General features: G+C 44.4%; 2 protein-coding genes across 9 annotated transcripts in view; one reads left to right on the forward strand and one right to left on the reverse strand.

Moving 5' to 3' along the window:
• The first annotated feature begins 695 nt into the window (after positions 1–695).
• Positions 696–21,648, forward strand: part of LOC101033587 (zinc finger protein with KRAB and SCAN domains 3) — a 50,861-nt gene continuing 29,908 nt past the window's right edge. For 4 of the 8 annotated variants that reach the window (XR_012517472.1, XR_012517475.1, XR_012517474.1 and 1 more), the window contains exon 1: positions 16,320–21,156. Coding sequence is in view for 1 of the 8 variants with exons in the window: in XM_074398594.1 (XP_074254695.1) it covers positions 20,755–21,156 (402 nt within the window). In the remaining 7 variants the exon portion in view is untranslated. Of the gene's footprint in view, positions 783–10,992; positions 11,064–16,319; positions 21,170–21,648 lie in introns of those variants that run through there. The other 4 variants (XR_012517477.1, XR_012517476.1, XR_012517473.1 and 1 more) reach the window with 4 other exon arrangements.
• On the reverse strand, positions 9,530–9,847 carry LOC101034412 (cytochrome c-like). Its single transcript, XM_003944717.4, has one exon. The coding sequence runs from the start codon at positions 9,845–9,847 to the stop codon at positions 9,530–9,532; it is 318 nt and encodes a 105-aa protein (XP_003944766.1).

The following is a 21,648-nucleotide window of genomic DNA, read 5'->3' on the forward strand; positions in this document are numbered from 1 at the left end:
AGCAGCATCTATGAATCATCATTTCTGCTCCTGATTGGTTCCCGGGTCAGAGTGAATCAAGCGTTCGCCAAGACAGCCCGCGGACTAAGCACATTCCTTCTTTCCAGGCCACAAAAACCCCAGAACTGGCCCCACAGTGGGTACTCCCGGTCGGGAGCCCGTCTCTGCTGGCAAAGATTTTTCTCCTTTCGCCTATTAAACTTTCGCTCTAACCTCACCTTTGTGTCCGCGCTCCTTAATCGTCTTGGAGGTGGGACAAAAAACTCCGAGCCTTATCTAAGAAAAGGAAAGACTGTTTCACCCGACTCCACTGGGGCTTCCGGCCGGTCACAGTGTAGGGGCGGGGCCGCGCCTGCGCAGACGTTCCCTCTCGGTCCACTCTTAGGCGCAGACCGGAAATCTTCCCGGTACCGGCGGCTTCCAACCGGGGACCGAGACTCACCTTCCGGGCACCGGGAAGCTACGGAACAGGTTTCCGGGTTGCAGCACCCAATGACTACCGCAAAGGCCGGAAGTGCGTCAGCCGTTCTGAGCCCAGTGGCTCAAGCCAGGCAACTCTTTCCTTTCTAGGAATTCCTGAGGTGGTTGCATCCTGGTGACTCCTTTATTGCATACCCGGGGCCAGAAATCCCAGCCCCACTGGGTGCGAGGTGAAGAAATGCAGCGAGGGATTTCTGCGGGGAGCGCCCCCCAGCCTTTAGGAGTGAGATGGTCGTAGAGACGCAGAACAGAGCAGGAAGGTGTTAGGAAGATATAAAGGAAGAGAGAGCGAGAAACAGGAGGTAACTCCACGGCCAAACAGGTTTATTTACAGGAGTAAGTCTGCGAAGAATCCCGGTCAGCTAGATTCCCCCGATCGCTTACAGGCTGAGGCTTTTATAACGAAGTTTCTGTTGGGGAGGGGTTGGGGAAGTGCTGGCTGGTTGGGACTGTCTGGGGACTTTACAATTTGAGACAGATGTGATTTGGGCCTTTAGGCTCTGTTGCGGTTAGGGCCGTTCTGCTCCCTCGAAGCTGTGGGTGGGGCTGGCATTTGCTTTGTTTCTTGAGAACACAGTCATCAAGGTTGTAAAATGGCATCACTATTGTTCATCCTCACAGAAGGAACTTGATAACGTTTTCTCCCTCTAATACTTATCTATTCTTCCCCGAGTCTGTCCGCTTCCTCTGGTCTCTTTGACATCACAATGGGGAGGTGGTAATGGTGGGGACGAGAATACAGAGTTGTGTTTGTTGTAGTTTTGTTAGTTTTTTACTCTCAAACCTCTGCCTTCTGGAATCTCAACGTCTAGAAGGACATGTAAACAAGTAACTAGGTAAAATTGACTGGCATGTGAAATGAAGTAAAATAAAATGAGTGCTTGTAAATCGATGAGAATAGTCTCTGGAACATAGAAAATGCTAAGTACATATGCAAAAAATAGCCGGGCGCGGTGGCTCAAGCCTGTAATCCCAGCACTTTGGGAGGCCGAGGCGGGTGGATCACAAGCTCGAGAGATCGAGACCATCCTGGTGAACATGGTGAAACCCCGTCTCTACTAAAAATACAAAAAATTAGCTGGGCACGGTAGCACGTGCCTGTAATCCCAGCTACTTAGGAGGCTGAGGCAGGAGAATTGCTTGAACCCAGAAGGCGGAGGTTGCAGTGAGCGGAGATCGCGCCATTGCACTCCAGCCTGGGTAACAAGAATGAAACTCCGTCTCAATAAATAAATAAATAAATGTATGTATGTATTAGATTGAATTCGTGGCATGGAAGATAGAAGAGGAAAACTAATGGGGCAAAACAAGAAGCAGCAGAAGTCTGCCAGTGTGCACGGGAAAAGGAGCAAAGGAAAGAAATTTCTGGGAGAGGGAATCAAATGTACAAAAGCAGTACTGAGTTGAGACTGGTACATCCAAAGAACTGGGCTAATCAGCATGACTGGTGAGTGGAATATGTGGCAGAGGCACCAGCTCTTACTTTTTTTGGATCCCTAACCAAGGAATTTGAGCAGTCTGATCAAATTTGCCTCTAGAAATGCTATCTTGGCAGCCATGTGGGGATGAACTGTAAGGAAATGAGACTACAGGCAGGGAGAGCAGCTAGGAGACTACTACAAGAATCCAGGGTAGAGATAGTGAGAGACCGAATCAAGGCAGTAGCAATAGAAATAGAGAAGACAGATAACACATTAAGTATTAAGAGGTTGAATTGTTTTTTTACAACTCATTCATTATACAGATTCCCATTGAATCCAATTTTTGTGCCAAAGGTTTGCTGGATGTAGTAATTATGAAGAGCACAAGGTCCTCACCCTCATGGGGTTTATAATATAAAGAGGAATACAGTCATAAGGAGATCCAGCTTATACAATTCAAGAGACCCTATTTGAGAAAAGGATTTCAAAATTACAAGTACAAATATAGGTATGAAAATGGAGATTTAGGTCAGGTGTGGTGGCTCACGCCTGTAATCCCAACACTTTGAGAGGCCAGGGTGGGAGGATCTCTTGAGTCCAGGAGTTTAAGACCAGCCTGGACAACATAGTAAGACTTTGTCTCTACAAAAAATAAAAAATATTAGCCAGGCACAGTGACTCATGCTATTAGTCTCACTGCTGGGGAGGCTGAGGAGGGAGAATCGGTGGCTGCAGTAGCCATGATCGTGCCACTGCACTCCAGCCTGAGTGACAGAGTGAAACCCTCTCTCCAAAAAAAAAAAAAAAAAAAAAAAAAAGGGAAAAAGGAGAAAAATGAAAATTGAGATTTAGAATGGAAAATGGGCTGGGCATGGTGGCTCATGCCTGTAATCCTGGCACATGAGGATGCTGAGGCAGGCAGATTGCATGAGCTCAGGAGTTCAACACCAGCCTGGGCAACATGGCAAAACCCCATCTCTACCAAAAATACAAAAATTAGCCAGGCATGGTAGCCCATGCCTGTGGTCCTGGGTACTTGAAAGGCTGAGGTGGGAGGATTAAAGAGCCGGGGAGGCAGAGGTTGCAATGAGCTGAGATTATGGTACTGCACTCCAGCCTGGGTGGCAGTGTGAGACCCCATCTCAAAAAAAAAAAAAAAAAAATGAATGAAAAATTACTTATTACAGTTTTTTTTTTGTTTTTTGTTTTTTTTTTTAAATGCAGGGTCTTGTTCTGTCACCCAAGCTGGGGTGCAGTGGTGTGATGATAGATGTCTACAACCTCAAACTCCTGGGCTCAGGCAATCCTCCTGCTTCTGTGTCCCAAAGTGCTGGGATTACAGTTGTGAGCCGCTGCCACCACACCTGGCCATACTACATATTTTAAAGTCTTCCAAACATCACAAACAAAAATCAGAAAAATAGCAAAATATTTTCATTATTTAACTGCCTGACACCTCCACAGTGACTTGGTCCCCTTATTTATTGGCTTTATGTTCTTGGACTGCTTCTTTGTATGTTCATTTCATAATTGAAATTTTTCTAGAACGAGTAAAAAGTTAATGTAGGCTTTCCTCTAGCATGGTTGATCAAAAGCTTTTTAAAATTATTGACATAGGAGTAAACTTCTATCAAGTTTCTTTCAATTATGAGCTATAAGATTTCAGGACATTAAAATTTGCATGTAGGGACTACTCTGAGAATCTCTGTGTTGATGACACATTAACTAGCTGGTCTTAGATGTCCTCATTGTCAATGGCATATTATGTTGTCTTTGTCAATATCAGTATTTTTTTTTTTTTTTTGAGACGGAGTTTGGCTCTTGCTACTCAGGCTGGAGTGCAATGGCGCGATCTCGGCTCACCGCAACCTCCGCCTCCTGGGTTCAGGCAATTCTCCTGCCTCAGCCTCCTGAGTAGTTGGGATTACAGGCATGTGCCACCATGCCCAGCTAATTTTTGTATTTTTAGTAGAGACGGGGTTTCACCATGTTGACCAGGATGGTCTCAAACTCTTGACTTCGTGATCCACCCGCCTCGGCCTCCCAAAGTGCTGGGATTACAGGCTTGAGCCACCGCGCCCGGTACAATATCAATATTTTATGTAAAATGTACAAGAAATTTAAATCTCTTTTCATTGTGTTCAGTTATTCACTTTTCTTCACTATTTAGATAATTGACCAAGAGCTTATTTTTTATTGTATTCAAAGTTTAGTTCTTTTTCTTAGAATAATTTCCATTGATTTTATTAGCTTTATTGCTTTTGTTTCTCACATTCCATTAATTTTTTTTTTTTTTCCCCCCAGTGGGAAGGGTAGGAGTCTTGTTCTCTTTCCCAGGATGGAGTATGGTGACTCCATCTTGGCTTACTGCATCCTCTGCCTCCCAGGTTCAAGCAGTTCTCGTGCCTCGAGTAGCTTAGATTAGAGGTGTGTGCCACCATGCCCGGCTAATTTTGTATTTTTATTAGAGATGGGGTTTTGCCATGTTCGCCAGGCTGGTCTTGAACTCCTGACCTCAGGTGATCTGCCCACCTTGGCCTCCCAATGTGCTGGGATTATAGGCGTGAACCAACACACCCAGCCTCCATTAATTTTTAAATTTAAATTTGCTCTCAGTTCTTTAATAATTTTATTTTGTAATTTAGCTTTATTGCTTAAATCATACCAAAATATCTTTTCAAATTGCAGTTAAAGTGACTTATTTCTAAGATAGTGTCCCCTTACCAGATGGTAAAATTCCCTGTTGCTATTTCAGTGCCACTCAGTCAGAGAAAAATAAGAGATGGGGAATCAGAAATGAAAACAAACAAACAAACAAAACAGTGGTTTAAACACCTGTTGCTAAAATATCCATTTTTTTCCCTTCAAATTTTACAAGCATATGAACCATGTAAAACACATTGCTAGGTATCATACCAGGCCAGGGTATCTGAAGAAACGTGCAAGTGTAGAATCACTTATGCTTTACAGACCTAACAGTAAACCCACTTCTGAATAAATAAGTGCTGCAGTTGAAATATATTGGAATCCGATGACCATTACAGTAATTACAATACCCATCTTTAATTTATCACAGCCTAATTTGAAATAATATTGTATCACTTCACATTTTAGTCTTAATTTCACATTTAATACTTTACATTTCAAATAGAGACATAAACTTACAACACTATTATTTCTTTGCTCTTGCCCATTGATATGGTTTGGCTGTGTCCCCAACCAAATCTCATCTTGAATTGTAGTTCCCATAATCCCCACATGTGGTGGGAGGGGCCCAAGTGGGAGGTAATTGAATGATCGGGGCAGTTTTCCAAATACTATTCTCATGATACTAAGGTCTCACCAAATCTGAGGTTTTATAAGGGGCTTCCCCCTTCACTCTGTTCTCTTCTTCTCTCTCCTGCCGCCATGTGAAGAAGATGTTGCTTCCACTTTCACCATCATTGTAAGTTTCCTGAGACCTCCCCCACCATGCAGAATTGAGTCAATTAAACCTCTTTTCTTTATAAATTACCCACTCTTGGGTATTTCTTCATAGCAGCATGAGAAAAAACTAAGTAAATTGGCACTGGAAATAGTGGGGTGCTGCTGTGAAGATACCTGAAAATTTGGAAGTGACTTTGGAACTAGGTAACAGGTAGAGGTTGGAACAGTTTGGAGGGCTCATAAGAAGAGAGGAAAATGTGGGAAAGTTTGGAACTTCCTAGAGACTTGTTTAATGGCTTTGACCAAATTGTTGATAGTGACATGGACAATGAAGGCCAGGGTGAGATGCTCTCAGATGGAGCTGAGGAACTCTTTAGGAACTAGAATAAAGGTCACTCTATGCAAAGAGGCTGGTGGCATTTTGCCCTGCCCTTGATATCTGTGGAACTTTGAACTTGAGAGAGATGATTTAGGGTATCTGGTGGAAGAAATTTCTAAGCAGCAAAGTGTTCAAAAGGAAGCAGAGCATAAAAGTTTGGAAAATGTGCAGCCTGATATATGATAAAAAAGAAACCCCCATTTTTAGGGAGAAATTCAAGCTGGCTGCAGAAATTTGCATAAGTAATGAGGATCCAAATGTTAATCTCCAAGACAATGGGGAAAATGCCTCCAGGGCATGTCAGAGACCTTCACAGCAGCCTATCTCAGATCTAGGAGAGAAAGATGATTTCCTGGGCTGGGTTCAGGGTTCCCCTGCTGTATGCAGCCTCAAAACTTGCTGCCCTGCATCACAGCCACTCTAGCAATGGCTAAAATGGGTCAAGTTACAGCTCAGTCCATTGCTTCAGAAGGTGGAAGCCCCAAACCTTGGCAGCTTCTGTGTAGTGTTGGGCCTCCGAGTGCACAGAAGACAAGAATTGAGGTTTGGGAAACTCCACCTAGATTTCAGAGGATGTAGGGAAATGCCTGCATGTTCAGACAGAAGTCTGCTGTAGGGGTAGAGCCCTCATGGAGAACCTCTACTAGGAGAGTGCAGAAGGGAAATGTGAGGTTGGAGTCCCCACCCCGAGTCCCCACCCAGAGTCCCTACCGGGACACTGCCCAGTGGAGCTGTGAGAAGAGAGCCACCAACCTCCAGCCCCAGAATGGTAGGATCCACTGACAGCTTGCACTCTGCACTTGGAAAAACTGCAAACATTCAATGCCAGCCCATGAAAGCAGCTGGGAGGGGGCTGTACCCTGCAAAGCCACAAGGGTGGAACTGCCCAAAGCCCTGGGAGCCCAGGTCTTGCATCAGCTTGACCTGAATGTGAGACATGTAGTCAAAGGAGATCATTTTGGAACTTTAAGTTTTAATGACTGCCCTATTGGATTTCGGACTCACATGGGGCCTTTAGCCCTTATGTTTTGGCCAATTTGTCCCATTTGGAATGGGTTTGTTTACTCAATGCTTGTACCTCCATAGTATCTAGGATGTAACTAACTTGCTTTAGACTTTGCAGGCTCATAGGCAGAAGGGACTTGCCTTCTCTCAGATGAGACCTTGGACTTGGACTTTTGGGTTAATGCTGCGTTGACTTGAGACTTACAGGGAACTGTTGGAAAGGCATGATTTTGTTTTGAAATGTGAGGACATGAGATTTGGCAGGAGCTTGGGGAAGAATGATACGGTTTGGCTGTGTCCCTACCCACATCTCATCTTAAACTGTAGTTCCCACAATCCCTACGTATGGTGGGAGCCAGCCTATGGGAGGTAATTGAATTATGGAGGCAGTTTTCCCTCCAAATTATGGAGGCTATTTTCATGATAGTAAGGTCTCATGAAATCTGATAGTTTTATAAGAGGCTTCCCCCTTTGCTTGGTTCTTATTCTTCTCTCTGCTGTTGCCATGTGAAGAAGGATATGTTACTTCTCCTTCTCCCATGATTGTAAGTTTCCTGAGGTCTCCCCAGCCATGCAGAACTGTGAGTCAGTTAAATCCCCTTTCTTTATAAATTATCCAGTCTTGGGTATTTCTTCATAGCAGCTTGATAACGAACTAATATACACATCTTTTGTTGTGCTGTTCTTATATATTTTACTTACCTACACATTATAACTGCCAGCTTAAAATATTTTTGCTTTAAATGATCACTTGTTTTTTAAGAAAATTAACTAAAAAGCAAGGCTTTTATATTTACATACATATTCACCATTCTGATGCTCTTCATTTCTTCCTGTAGATCTGAGTTTCCAGCTGTCACTTCCCTTCAGCCTGAAGTTTTTCATTTGTCTTTAGGGTTTGGTTTTGGTTTTGGTTAGGTTGGTTGGTTTGCAGTGCAGATGCAAGTCTGATGGAGAAGTACTTTCAGCTTTCATTTAATAGAAAACGTCTTTATTTCACTCTTGTTTTTGAAGAACAATTCCACTGGATTTAAAATTCTGGGTTAAGAGTGACATCAGAAAGTTGGCAGAATAGAAAGTACTAGCCCTGTTCCCCTACAGAAACACTGATTAACAATTGTATACGGATCAGCATATCCTTATGAGAATTCCAGAATCAAGTTTAAAAGTTGCAGTACCCTAGGTTAGCTTAAAACCCAAACAGCTGCACTGAAATGTGTAAGAAGTACAGTTTCACTTTACACAATGTCTTAGTCCATTCAGGCTGCTATAACAAAATACTTTAAACTGAGTAATTTATAAACATCAGAAACTCATTGCTCACGGTTCTGAAGGCTGAGAAGTCCAAGGTGAAGGCAGTGCAGATTTGGCATAGAGTGAAAGCTTCTCTGCTTTATAGATATGGTGCCTTCTATGTGTCGTCTTATGGTAGATGGGGCAAATAGGCTCTCTCTAGCCTTTTCTTATAAGGGCACCAACCCCAGTCATAAGGGCAGAACTCTCATTACCTAATCACTCCCAAGTCCTCACCTTTTAGTGCCATCACCTTGGGGGCTAGGTGTAAACATAAGAATTGTGGGGGAACACAAACTTCAAACCGCAGGACTCATGTCAGCCCTTTCCCAAAGTGGGCACAGCTCAGAGCTAGGAGAGAATGCCTTGGCTTGTGACTACTTCCTTGGGAGAAAGTAAAGACTGGAGCATGCATCCTGTGTTCTGGCTCTTTGGAGGGTGGCCCAAGGGACTGGGCTTCTATCTTACCTCATTTGGAGAGCTGATGGAACTGGCATAGTTTGGGTGCCTGGGGGCGACTAAAAACAAGAGTTGGAGTAGCTTATAAGCTGCATGAACAACCTTCAATGATTCTAAATTTTCTTTTAAAAGTGTGAGAGTTTGCTTACTGGAATTGATTTTTTGTTCAACATCTGAAGTAGAAACCCAATTTTTTCTTCATGATCTGTGGTTTTCTCTTTAATTCTTATGATCACACATCATTTTAAAATTTCTGTATATCTCCTCTACTTTAATCCTTTTAAGTTGGCAAAAGCACCATTCCCAATCACAGATACACAGCAGTTGTACAGTTTTGTTTCTGAATGACTGTTTAAAGACAATCCTAAATTATAACTTAGTTTGACTGAGATAGTAAAGAATCCAAGAGTGAAGTTTAATTGGCTACTATTTTAAAAGCATGTGACCTTATAGATCATCTATAAAATGTGTGAAGTGTTAAATAATTTTTGATATTACACATAAACCACACAAAATGCCTTTCAGTAAGTAAAAGGAACCATTTTAAATAAGGGAATTCTAATTAGATTGGTATCGTTAAGGCCAAAAATATAAACTAGCCATTGCTACCCATTTATCTTCAACCCTTGCCTTTAAGAGGCAAATGAACACAAAACACAGGTGAATCTTGCTTGGTTCTGAGACAGTGAAGGAATTCCCCCCATATTTAAATATATTCACATAACCAGCTATATAAATCTAAATATAAAACCAATCTCCAGTAAGTTTTAAGATGGCACTCACCATTTTTGCGAAAAATTTAGCATTACTAAGGACGTCTAATCATATCTTTAGAAGGGGTAAACAGTGATAGAATTTACTAAATTGGAATTACTATTAAAATCCAAAAACTGAACATACCCATTTAACCACAAGCCAGTCTTAGTTTTAAATCAGGACAGCCCAACAAAATATTCTGTCAGTCATTCATGATGTAAATTCTGGTGTATGAGATCTATTAAAGTATGGTACACATAAAAAAGTCATGAGACATTTGTTTTGTAATAAATAAGGCAGTGGCCAATTATTACTCATTAGTAGCTTTTTTGAAATAAGCTATTAAGTCTTCCCTTTCTCCCTTTTTCTTAATGCCGACAAAGATCATTTTTGTTCCAGGGATATACTTCTTGGGATTCTCCAAATATTCCATCAGTGTATCCTCTCCCCAGATGATGCCTTTGTTCTTATTGGCTTCAGTGTAAGTGAATCCAGAGGCCTGACCTGTCTTCCGGCCAAAGATACCATGGAGATTAGGTCCAGTCTTGTGCTTGCTTCCCTTTTCCATGGTGTGACATTGGGAACACTTCTGAATAAAAATCCTCTTGCCTTTCTCAACATCATCCATATTTAATTCTTTTTCGTCGTTAGGGCAACAAGGGTTACCACTCAGAAGTCGGACGTCCCACTCTCTAAAGAAACCCAATTTTATTTTATTTTCCCATTTAGCTGTCCAAATATCACAGTACTATTTATCGAGTAGCTCCTTTATTCTTCACTGATTTGTGTGCAGTTTCTGTCATATCAAGCAGCCAACATACATGTTTGTTGCTCAGTCCTCAATTCTCTTTCATTGGTCTGTCTATGGTTGTGCCAATACTATTTTGTCTTAGGTCCTATAAATTTATAATAAATTATATAGGGCAAGTTTCTGCAGCTCCTTCATTTGTTTAAAAAATGTCTTGGATTCATCACTCTTTCATTATTCCATATAAATTCAAAATCAACTAGTCAAGTTCCACTGAGCACAGTTGGAATCTTGATTTGCTTTGTGCTGAATTTGTGTATTAATTTAGGAAGGAATGATATCTTTATGATACTGAGTTCTCATATATATGGATATGGCATATATTTCAACTGCTTATCCTTAATGAATAAAGTTTCTAATGTTTCCATTCAGGTATGTTTTGCATTTTTTTGCTTCTGTAATAAACTATCTTTTAAAAATTATGCTTTTATAATTTTGATGGAAAATGTGATTGTGAATATGAATTTCAAAAAGTTCAGCAACCTTGGCAAACTCTTATTAATTAATATAATTTGAGTGTTAGATTATCTTGGACTTTCTATGTAAACCTCGCAGCATGCTCCTTAAAAGTATTTAGAATTAATATTTTAATTAGGTAATGCAGTCAACTCTAAAATTAAAAGCACATTTAAAACATCCACTATAACACTTGCCCTCTCACTCTTGTCCTTCTCACTCAGTTTCTTACCCTTCACCTCAAACAGGTAATCACCATTATTAATCTTCCAATTGATGTTTCCAGGGCTTCTTTGTGCCACACACGCAAACATAACTTAGATTCTTTTTACCCTCTTCTATTCGCAAATACAGCAAACTATGGAAAGAGTTCTGCACTTTGCCTTTCTCCCTTTGGTATAGCTGGTAAAATAAAAATTTTAGAGACTCTTTAATAGCAAAAGGGGAGGGGACACGAGGTGCGGAGCTCTCAAACCACAGAGTCGGCCAGGGCCGAGGCTAGAGCGGCCCGGAAGTGGCTTCTGCGCCCAGCTCTGCGGGGGGTTTGCTAGTTTCGGGCACTTTGTGAGTACAGTGTGGGGTGAGTAGGGGACGTCGGCTGGGCGTCCGCTTTCCAGTGTGGGGTGAAGTGTCATTCTGGGGCCCTCCTCCTGTGGGTCCTGCCATTCTTTTGTCCCGGGTAGAGGTGCGTTTGCAGGTGTGTGTGTGAGTTTGAGGAGGAAGGCCCTTCCCTCCCCGGTTCCTGCAGCCTCGGCCCCCGAGGAGGGAGACGCCTGCGGCGGGACAAAGCGGTGCTCCGCGTCCCGCGTAGAGCCCACCATTGGTGTCCCTCGTTTAGAGCCGGTACTGGGTGTCTCGGTCTGTTCCTCAGGGTGTGTTGGAGACGGGATGCATCGGTCACATAGGCAAGCCTTGAAAATGGGAGCCGTTACGTTTTTGCACTGCCTGGTGACAAGGCCAGTTTCAGGGTCTTTAAATTATTCTGTGGTTCTGGCCAAGAGCCAGAACGTTGGAGTCAGATTACCTGGTTCGAATCCTGCCTCTGCCACTTATTGGCTGTGTGACTTTTTACTAGTCCCTAACCTCTCTCTGCCTCATTTTACTATTTTGTAAAATGGGGATAATATTACCCAACTCACTGGGTTGTTGTGAGGATTGAGTGCATTAATAAGTGTAAGGTGCCGAGTAAGAATGATTTAAAGTATTTGCTTTTATTAATGCTACTATTTTTATTTATACCTATGATGACGCATTATCTTTAGTGACTAACTTCTTTTACCGTTGCTTTGAATTTTAGTGTCATTCATCAGTTCACTTTGTATTGGATGATTTCTCTATTTTAGGAGTAAAAATAAGATACTCTGAAAAAGAGCCTATTGCAAAGCAAAGACCAAAACGGGTTTGTGTTATACATGGTGATACTCAAAGTCCCAAAGGCTTTAAGACTCAGGGGTACTGTTTTCTTGGCTGGAGATTAGGAAGAACAATAGAAGTTTTTAACAGTGAAAAAGGACTAGGAACCCTGGTTTTAGCAGAAATCTGATGTCCTGCTTAGTGCTGGAGATCTACCAGTTTCTGAGCTTTCAGGAGCGTCCTAGCCTGAAACTGGCTTCATACTAACACCTTTCATTTCAACCCAACTTTTACAGGGGGAACTCTCTTTTCTAGACTTGTAACTCTTTTCTGATAATGAGAAACTTTGTTTTCTTGATCTATAGTATATTTACTGATTTGATAAATACTTCATGTTTGCAACAGATTTCCCAGTCTTGTGCCTCCCAACTGTGATCAGTTTGGCTCAGATCCAAATAGGGGCTAGGTAGTGAAGCCTAAATGGAGTCTGTGGAATCAATGATAAAATGTATCAGTGTTGTTTCCCTGCCATAGACTTTCTCCTCTCCCCGCCCCGTGGACAGCCTCCCCATTCCACTTGGGCTCCAGATTCACTCTGAGTTGGGCTATGGCTCTCTCTCACTTTCCTTGACCCTACCTTAATGCTTACTGACTGTATTTTCAGGAAGGAAAGAAGGGAGGACTTTAATTTTCTACAATTCGGGGGAGAAATTTAAACACATTTAACTGTAGAGAGAATATTACAATGAATATCAATATACCCATGACTCGGCTTCAGCCCTCATCGTTTGGTCATTTGCTTTCATCTTTTCCCTCCTTTCCTTCCCTTTTCCTCCACCCTCCCACCTCCCTCCTTCCGTTTTGCTTCCTCCTCCTTTCCTTCCCTCCTTTCTTTCCCTGTCCCTCCTTTTGTCTTCCTTTCCCTCCCTCCCTCTCTCCCTTTTCTCTCTTTTTTTGTCTTCATTCCATCTCTCCTTCTCTTTCATTTTATAACAAATTGCAGATGGAAACATTTTAGTTCACTCACAGGTGCAAGTCCTTCCGTGTTAATTTCTTATATATTGGGACTTTTAATACAACCCTATTATCATTATCACATGCAACGAAATTGACAGTAATTCCTTGATATCATTATATTGTTTTTTTCAAATAATTGTCTCAAACATTTTTACAGTTTTTAACAGTCTTTTTGCAGTGTTTTTTTTCCAGCAGGGTCCGAATATGGTTCACCATTTGCCTGTGTTTGATAAGTCTGTTCAATCTCCTAATCTGTGACAGTTCCCATTCCCTCCCACTCCTTTTGGTAAAAATGTCATTTATTTGTTGAAGAACGTGAGCCATCTGTTTTATAAAATACCTCACATTCTGGATTTGGTTGATTGCTTCTTTTTAGTATGTTTAACTAATTAGTTCTCAAACTCAGCTGCACATTAGAATCACCTAGAAAGTTTTAAAATTTATTGATGCTGAGTCCCACCCCCAGAGAGTGATTTAATTGATTTTTTTTTTCATTGCAATCTCCACCTCCCAGGCTCAAGCAATTATTGTGCCACAGCCTCCCAAGTAACTGGGTGTGCACCACCATGCCCAGCTAATTTTTGTATTTTCAGTAGAGATAGGGTTTCACCTTATTGGCAGGCTGGTCTCAAACTCCTCGCCCCAGGTGATCCACCCACCTCGGCCTCCCAAAGTGCAGGGATTACAGGGTGAGCCACTACCATGGCCTTACTGATCTTGATTGTATGCAAGGCATTAGGATGTTCTTAAAGCTCCCCAGTGATTCTAATATGTAACAAAGTTTGAAAGCCTTTAATGTAATTTTCTTCTGTATTTCGCCTGTACACTGGTATTTGGATCTAAAGACTGGATTATATTCAGGCTCACTTATTTTGGTATTATTAGCTTGTGTAGCAGTACCCCAGATCTCTTGTGGCAGCTTATTAGGAGGAATTATTTTCTGGTACTTTTCTTTTGTAACAATCAGTGGGTTCTCTCGGTTTCCTAATTTCCTTCTATTCCCTGCCGTCCTTTGAACTGTAGAGAGTTGGACTGAGGAATAGAGACTCAGGAAGATACAGACCTGCAATTTTGTTTTTCCCTTTGTAACCTCTACTATCTCTACCAGCCTTACAATTTCTATCTATCTATCTATCCATCCATCCATCCATTCATCCATCCATTTATCTGGAGACGGAATCTCGATCTGTCGCCAGGCTGGAGTGCGGTGACCCGATCTTGGCTAAGTGCAACCTCTGCCTCTTGGGTTCAAGCAATTCTGCTTCAGCCTCCCGGGTAGCTGGGACTACAGGCATGCACCACCATGCTCAGCTAATTTTTGTTATTTTAGTAAAGATGGGGTTTCATCATTTTGAGCAGGATGGTCTCAATCTTATGACCTCTTGGTCCACCCGTCTCGGCCTCCCAAAGTGCTTTTATTACAGGCGTGAGCACTGTGCCCGGCCTAGCCTTACATTTTGTAGCCTCTCCATTCCACCAAGTAAGGAGGAACCTGCTGACACCTGAGTCCAGTCAAATAGTTTTGCAGTCACTCACTTCTAGTTTAAAATCTAGTCCAGATGGTTCATAGGAATCTCAGGTTTCCCTTCCCTCTTAGTGCAGGCCCAGGTCTCATGGCTTCTGGGATAGGCTCTCTTCCAGAATATCTTACTTTTCCCTCCTAAAGTATAAAAATAATTCATTACACAGTGATGACTGAGGGTGCCTGGTGGCTGGTGCTATTGTTTGTAGAGAATACCATACTGAGGAAGGAGTGTATTAGGAAGCAAGAAAATCAGTTTGGTTTGGGGCATATTGAATTGGATTTCTTTGCACAGTTTCCATATAGGACTGTATGGGAGGCAGCTCAGGATAGGGGTCAGGAGGCTACAGCCTAGAAATAGAAGTTAAACCTTGCAAGTGATTAAAGAGAGTACTGGAGAAGATTGTGGAGAGAGAAAAGGTCAAGAACAGAATCACCAGGCCTACTCTTATTTAAAAGAAGAAAGACCAGTTAATGATACTATTAGCCCACATATATATGGTACTTACCACTGTCGTACCATTTGTCAGGTCCCAGCCCATGCTGAGGTCCATGGAGAGCTGGTGGATGGGTGGAAGATAGCAGAAAGAACACTCCAGGGGTCTGCAGGCAGGTGAAATGTGAGTTTCTTCAGCAGCAGCAGCTGCAGCTCTCTCACATTGTCTGCATTTGTCTGGGCTGCCTCCTCTGAGGCTGCAGCCCTTCTCAGCAACTGGCTCTGGGGCTCCTGCTGCTCCCACACTCACAGCTGTACTCTGTGGCAAGCTTGTTAGTTCCTAGCTCACCCCCGTCTGTCTGCAAGACAGCCAGTTCTCCCTTCCATGGTTGGCAATTTCTCTCTCTGTCTCTGGACACGAGCCCTATGTACAGCGTCAGCAGGGCAGTTATACCTTTTACAGACAATAGTGGCTCCGAGCCAGGTATGAGCTTACACAAACAGGTTATATAACAAGTGGAGTGCTGCGCCTGCGTTCCAAACTTGATGAGTCATGCTGGGCTGGATATCTGCCTCACCCTGTTCTTGACCAAAGCACATCCATTTACCTTACACTCCACCCCCAGGCCAAGGGAGACATAGGTTTTTGGCACACAGGCCTGACATACAAGCTTTGGGCACCCAGGGCTGATACATAAACACAGGCTTGACACATAAGCCTGACACATAAGCTCTGGGCACTCGGGCCACAGGAGTAATACAAGAAGCAATCATTTCAGGTTATGGTGGGCAACTACCTCATGATGATGTTACACCAATGTTGCTTTATATATCAAGCCAGTTTTTTGTTTCCCTACCTTTAGGGGGGTTGGGGCAGGCAACAACAGGTTACTGTCTGTCCCCATACCTGCTCAGAGGAAGTCATCCTTTCTCCCTTAGGTCTGGCCACGTGGCCTGGCCTTACGTGGGTCAGTGACTAGCCAGTTCTGTAACTTCTAGGTAGTTAACTACAAGGTTAAGCCTGATAAACTGCCCAGCTATTGGTGCAGATTACCATAGATGTCACCTTCTTAGTGATCACCATTCACACTGCCCTGAGTTCAGCTCATGAGCTACTTTGTCCACACCTGTTATCAAATCATAAGGCGTCAGTACTAGGCTGGACTGCAACACCCCAGCTAGACCTACCTGTGTACCACATCCTATTGGGAATGCGGGGATGCCCTTCCTTAAACAGTGAAGGCTCAGGGTCTAGGGGTGCCTCAGGCCCCATGGCCTTACCTTGTATCAGGACTGTAGGTCCTAAGACTTCTTGTAATTGTGCTGCTAAGGGACTTGACTTAGCATACTTCACTGTTCCAAGTGGGCACCCCACTTTGCAAAAGTGGATGTCTGTGCCGTCCCAGTGTGCGGGTTGTTAACCATGAGTGTACGCACCCTGCTGTTGGGTGAGTCATGCGCATGACAACTGTAGCCCGTCCTGCCATGCTGCCCGGAGCCTAAAGGGCAGCCTATGCAGTTAGTAACTGCTTCTCTGTCAAGGAATACCAGTGCTCAGCTCCCTTGCAAAGTTGGGACCAAAAGCCTACTGGCATTCTAAAGTGCTTTGTGCACTGCCAGAAGCCCCAGTCAAAACTCTCTATAGTCACATGCACATCACGTTTAAATGGGTGTTCCTGATCAGCTACTGGAGGGCTTGTGCCTGTTGAAAAACCTGTTTAGCTGCCAGGAAGGTGGTTTCAGCTGCATCTTCCCAATCCCAGGCAAGAAGGGCATTGCTGCTTCTAAATCTGCAAGAGAATCAGAGATTAATATAACGTCATTAATAAGACCATGACATATAATGGGGCTATGCATATAGCCCTGCAGTAACACCAAGAATATCCATTGTCTTCCTCCCATGAAGGCAAACTGGCTCTCTGGAGTGATGACAGTTAAGGGGAATGCATTGGTCAAGCACACCACACAGTGGCACCATCCCAGTTCTGTTGTCAAGTGGTCTATCAAATCTATGATAGACTTGTGCAAACCATCCATCTCCAGAATGTCCTCAGGCATGGAGAGGCATACACGGTGCACAGGTGGGGAGCCAAGCAGCTGATGCCAAGGTGCAAAGATCCAGGTTTCACTTTCACCGATCAGCTTTCATAACCATCAGTAAATGTAGCTCTGCCTGGAAACTTACTCGGTTTTAGGGACCGGAGGATTGCCCAGTCCACATACATACAGCCTTTGGTTATCCGATGTCCCCCGCAAGCTGGGCACCTTGGCCAGTGCCCAGTCAAACCAGGAAAGGCTTTACGTTTCTGCCTGACTGCAGCAGGTAATCTTTGAGCTGGAACACTCTGGTCATGCAGCAATGTCCTTTTCCCCGATGACTTTCACTAAGTCTGTATACAGATGCCATCTACTGACAGTTTCCGGTAATTCATAGGCATCAGTCCACACTGTAATTAAAGAAACCTACTCTTCCATCTCAGAGGCTGAACAGGAAATAGGTCAGCTCTTTATTCCCAGAGAGAGAGAATTCAGGCAGAGAGGGGCTCCTCCCAGATGCTGCTGACGCTGCTTGCCTAACTCCCGCAACTCAGTGGGGGTACAAGCACTATATGATGGTGCTTCCCCATGGTTGGGAGTCCCTGGGCCCACCCTTGGGACCCAGTGGCTGTTTGTGCTCTGTTGTCTGGCAGACCACTGGGTGAGCTTATAATGGAGGTTCTTCCTCCTCCCTGTGCTGTGTCCAGCAAGGACTGGTCAGGCACTTGTCACAAATGCCCATCTGACTCTGCTGGCATGGGTACTCTCCTTCTCGGTGCTGTGCACTTCTAGGTGCTTCAGCATCTTCTCCACGCTCGTGGAGGACCTATCCACTGTGGCCCATGTTTCCACCAGAGCCCATCCTCACAGCACTGCTGCCGTTGGGTTCCACAGCTCATGCTGCGGCTGCATAGCTTGCCCGGGAGCCTGGGGGCTGAAGACCTGCTCACCTCATCCTGCGCACTATACCAAATGTCAGGGTCAAGCCCCAGCTGAGGTCCAAGGGGAGTGGGTGGATTTGGGGCAGGGAGCTGGAAGAACACTCAAGAGACAGTAGGTAGATGGAATATGGCTTTATTCAGCAGCTCTTTCACAGTGTCAGTGCTGCATTTGTACACCTCACAAACAATAGTGGCTCGGAGCCAGGTGATGAGCCTCCCATGTTATGGCTACATAGCTGTGACTATAGAATGCATGAAATTGTGTGCCTGCCCTCCTGTCCTGCTGAGTCATGCAGGATATTGACCTTGACCTATGCCTGCCTGGCTGCAACACAGCCATATTCCTTACAGCCACAACACCAGGCACTGTTCTAAGAACTTTATACAGTCACTGACTTAATGCTTACAGTGGCCCTATTTGCTATCACTATCCCTATTACAGATTAAAAAAGGGAGGCACTGAGCTAGTAGGTGGTAAAGCTAGGATTATAATGACCTCAGGAGACCTGGCTTCAGAACAGTAACCAGATTGTGATGGGAGCTGAGAAGAACCAGGAAGGAGGAATCAAGGACGAGTGAGTTTCTGGAAGCAGACAGTATCTTCAGCCCAGTTGCCTGAGAAGAGGCCATGGAAAATGGGAATCGAGGGAAGCACCTTTGGTTACCTCTGCAGGCAGAATCTTAGTGATGTTGGCAGTTTGCAGCCTACAATGTGTGGAAGGCTTAGTGGGAGGTGAGGACTAGAATCAGGGACTGAGGGCTTTCTTTCAAGAAGTCTGGTCTTGAAGGGGAAGAAAGAGATTGGCAGATTGAGGAGGCGGCAAAGACCAGGGGCCGCCTGTGCTCTCTCCAGGGCAAGGGCTTGGTGATGTTTTCTGCCTTCTCGATGTTTCTGAGAGAAACTAAAGGGCCTCCAGCCCAGAGATCGGAAGAGTCTGGAGAAACCCGACTTTCAGCTGACTTTTAATATGAACATTAGGCCAGTTTTTTGGACAAGGCTCACATCACATATAACTAAGGGTCTCACTAGCAGGCAGCCAAGGTTTGTTAATTCAGTCCTATTTCTTTTGGTCCAGGGCCTTCTGTCTTTTCTTTCTTCTTCCCCTTACTGCAGTACATTGACCACAGATAAGACTTGATACAGCTATCCTTCACTATCTGTGGGGGATTGATTCCAGGATCCCCACTGATATAAAATTTTTGGATGCTCAAGTCTTACATAAAATGGTATATAGTATTTGCCTACAACATACACACATCCTTCCGCATATTTTTTTAAGTGATGGGGTCTCCACACCATTGCCCAGGCTGGAGTACAGTAGCACAATCATAGCTTACTGCATCCTTGAACTCCTGGGCTCAGGTGGTCCTCCCTCCTCCTCCTGAGTAGCTGGGACTGCAGTAGTGTGCCCCAGGCTCAGCTTCTCTTGTACAGTTAAGTTATCTCTAGATTACTCGTAAACCAAATATAATAGAAATGCTTTGTAAATACTTGTTATTTCGTATTTTTGTGTGTTTTTTTTTAATTGTTGTTTTTGTTATTTTTTTCCCCCCAGATATTTTCCAGCTGGTTGAATGTCTGGATGTAGAACCTGCAGATATAGAATCAACTGTGTTAGTTTTCTGTTGCTGTATAACATTTGCCTCAAATTTATCAGCTTAAAACAAAATCTGGGCTGGGTGCAGTGCTCATCCCTTTAATCCCAGCACTTTGGGAGGCTGAGGCAGATCTTTTGAGGTCAGGAGTTCAAGATCAGCCTGGCCAACATGGCAAAACCCCATCTTTACTAAAAATACAAAAATTGGCTGGGCATGGTGGTGCATGCCTATAATCTCACCGACTTAGGAGGCTGAGACAGGAGAATCTCTTAAACATGGGAGGTGGAGGTTGCAGTGAGCCAAGAAGATCATGCCGCCACACTCCAGCCTGGGCAAGAGAGTGAGATTCTATCTCAAAACAAGCAAAAAAAAAAAAAAACAAAAAACAAACAAACAAACAAAAACAGTTTATTTGTTCCAGTTCTATAGGTCAGAAGGCCAGGCAGGCTCAGCCAGGTTCAGTATTAGGGTCTTCCCAGGCCAATGCCAAGGTGTTGGTAGGGCTGCAGTCTTATCTGGAAGCTCTGAGAGGAATCTGTTTATAAGGCCATTGGGATTGTCAGTAAAATTCAGCTCCTTAGGATCACTCCAGTCAGTCTGGACTTGCTATCTCATTTTCTTTTTTTTTAGACGGAGTTTTGCTCTTGTTACCCAGGCTGGAGTGCAATGGCGCGATCTCGGCTCACCGCAACCTCCGCCTCCTGGGTTCAGGCAATTCTCCTGCCTCAGCCTCCTGAGTAGCTGGGATTACAGGCACGCACCACCATGCCCAGCTATTTTTTTGTATTTTTAGTAGAGACGGGGTTTCACCATGTTGACCAGGTTGGTCTCGATCTCTCGACCTTGTGATCCACCTGCCTCGGCCTCCCAAAGTGCTGGGATTACAGGCTTGAGCCACTGCGCCCGGCCTGCTATCTCATTTTCAAAGTCCTGAGGATTGGGGCAGGAAATTAGGGTCATCTTAGAATTTGGACAACCCAGACCTGATTGTTAACTCTGGATTAACTCTGGGCAGTTTTGCTGAGAGGGGCTGCCAAGAGAGTCCAGGAAGACCCCTGCATCCTCACCACTTTCATGTTCTTTCCTGATTAGTCAGGGGCCTGGGAGTATCTGGGATCACCCCAGGACATCCTTTGGGAACCTTACTGTGGGATTCAGGCGTGGGTGCTGTAGAGGATTGAGCTGCGGAAGCATTGAACATGGAGAAATGTCTGCAGCAGTTCCTCAGAGAGGTCTCTGGGCTCCTGAGCAGGAGAGAGGGAACAACTTGCAAGTTTACTGGTTAATAATGACTTCCCACCTTCCAGGGATCTGCAGAAATAGCCCTGGAAGCTGGAGTGAGGCCTGAGGACTGCCTTGGCCCAGGATGGCTAGAGAATTTAGTGAAAGAGCGGCCCTGGACGCCCAGTCTACAGAAGACCAGACGGAGCTTCTGGTCATAAAGGTGGAGGAAGAAGAGGCCGGTTTTCCCAGTAGCGCGGATCTGGGTTCCGAGCGCTCGCGCCAGCGCTTCCGCGGCTTCCGCTTCCCGGAGGCTGCGCGCCCCCGCCAGGCGCTGAGCCGCCTCCGAGAGCTCTGCCGACAGTGGCTGCAGCCCGAGATGCACAGCAAGGAGCAGATCGTGGAGCTGCTGGTGCTGGAGCAGTTCCTGACCATCCTGCCGGGGAGCGTGCAGAGCTGGGTGCGGGAGCGGCATCCAGAGAGCGGGGAGGAGGTGGTGCTGCTGCTGGAGTATTTGGAGAGGCGGCGGGATGAGCCGGCGCCGCAGGTAGAAAGAACAGGTTTAGTATCTCAGCGCTGTGGTCCGTTTCCTCCTGACATCTCAAGATCGGAGTGAGGGGCATCCCCTTAAGATCCGGGAGTTCTCCATCTCTTTTTGTACCGTGAACCTCCTTGGCAGTAAGGTGAAGTCCCTGGACTCCCTCTCAGAATTAGAAATACATAAACTATAAAGGATTCCAAAGGATGCAGTCATACATACAGTTAGCACAGTATTAAATTTGTATTCAGGTCATATATGTGTTTTTTATTACTGTACTAAATAATGTGACCTAGGGACAGGCCTTATAACTGGCAACTAAAAAGCAGTGGTACCTATTTGCCTGGTTGTAATGTGATGCGAAAACATGTGCAGGTTCTATTGGTGACAAAGACCTGGGTGCTTCTTATGCTACCTTGACTTGTTGCTTCCATTCATAACTGAAGGAAATGCTAACTCTCTCTTGAAGACCAGTAAAAAATAAGATGAGTTTTTATCCCA

This window comes from Saimiri boliviensis, chromosome 4 (assembly GCF_048565385.1).
Source record: "Saimiri boliviensis isolate mSaiBol1 chromosome 4, mSaiBol1.pri, whole genome shotgun sequence".
Taxonomy (NCBI): Eukaryota; Metazoa; Chordata; class Mammalia; order Primates; family Cebidae; genus Saimiri; species Saimiri boliviensis.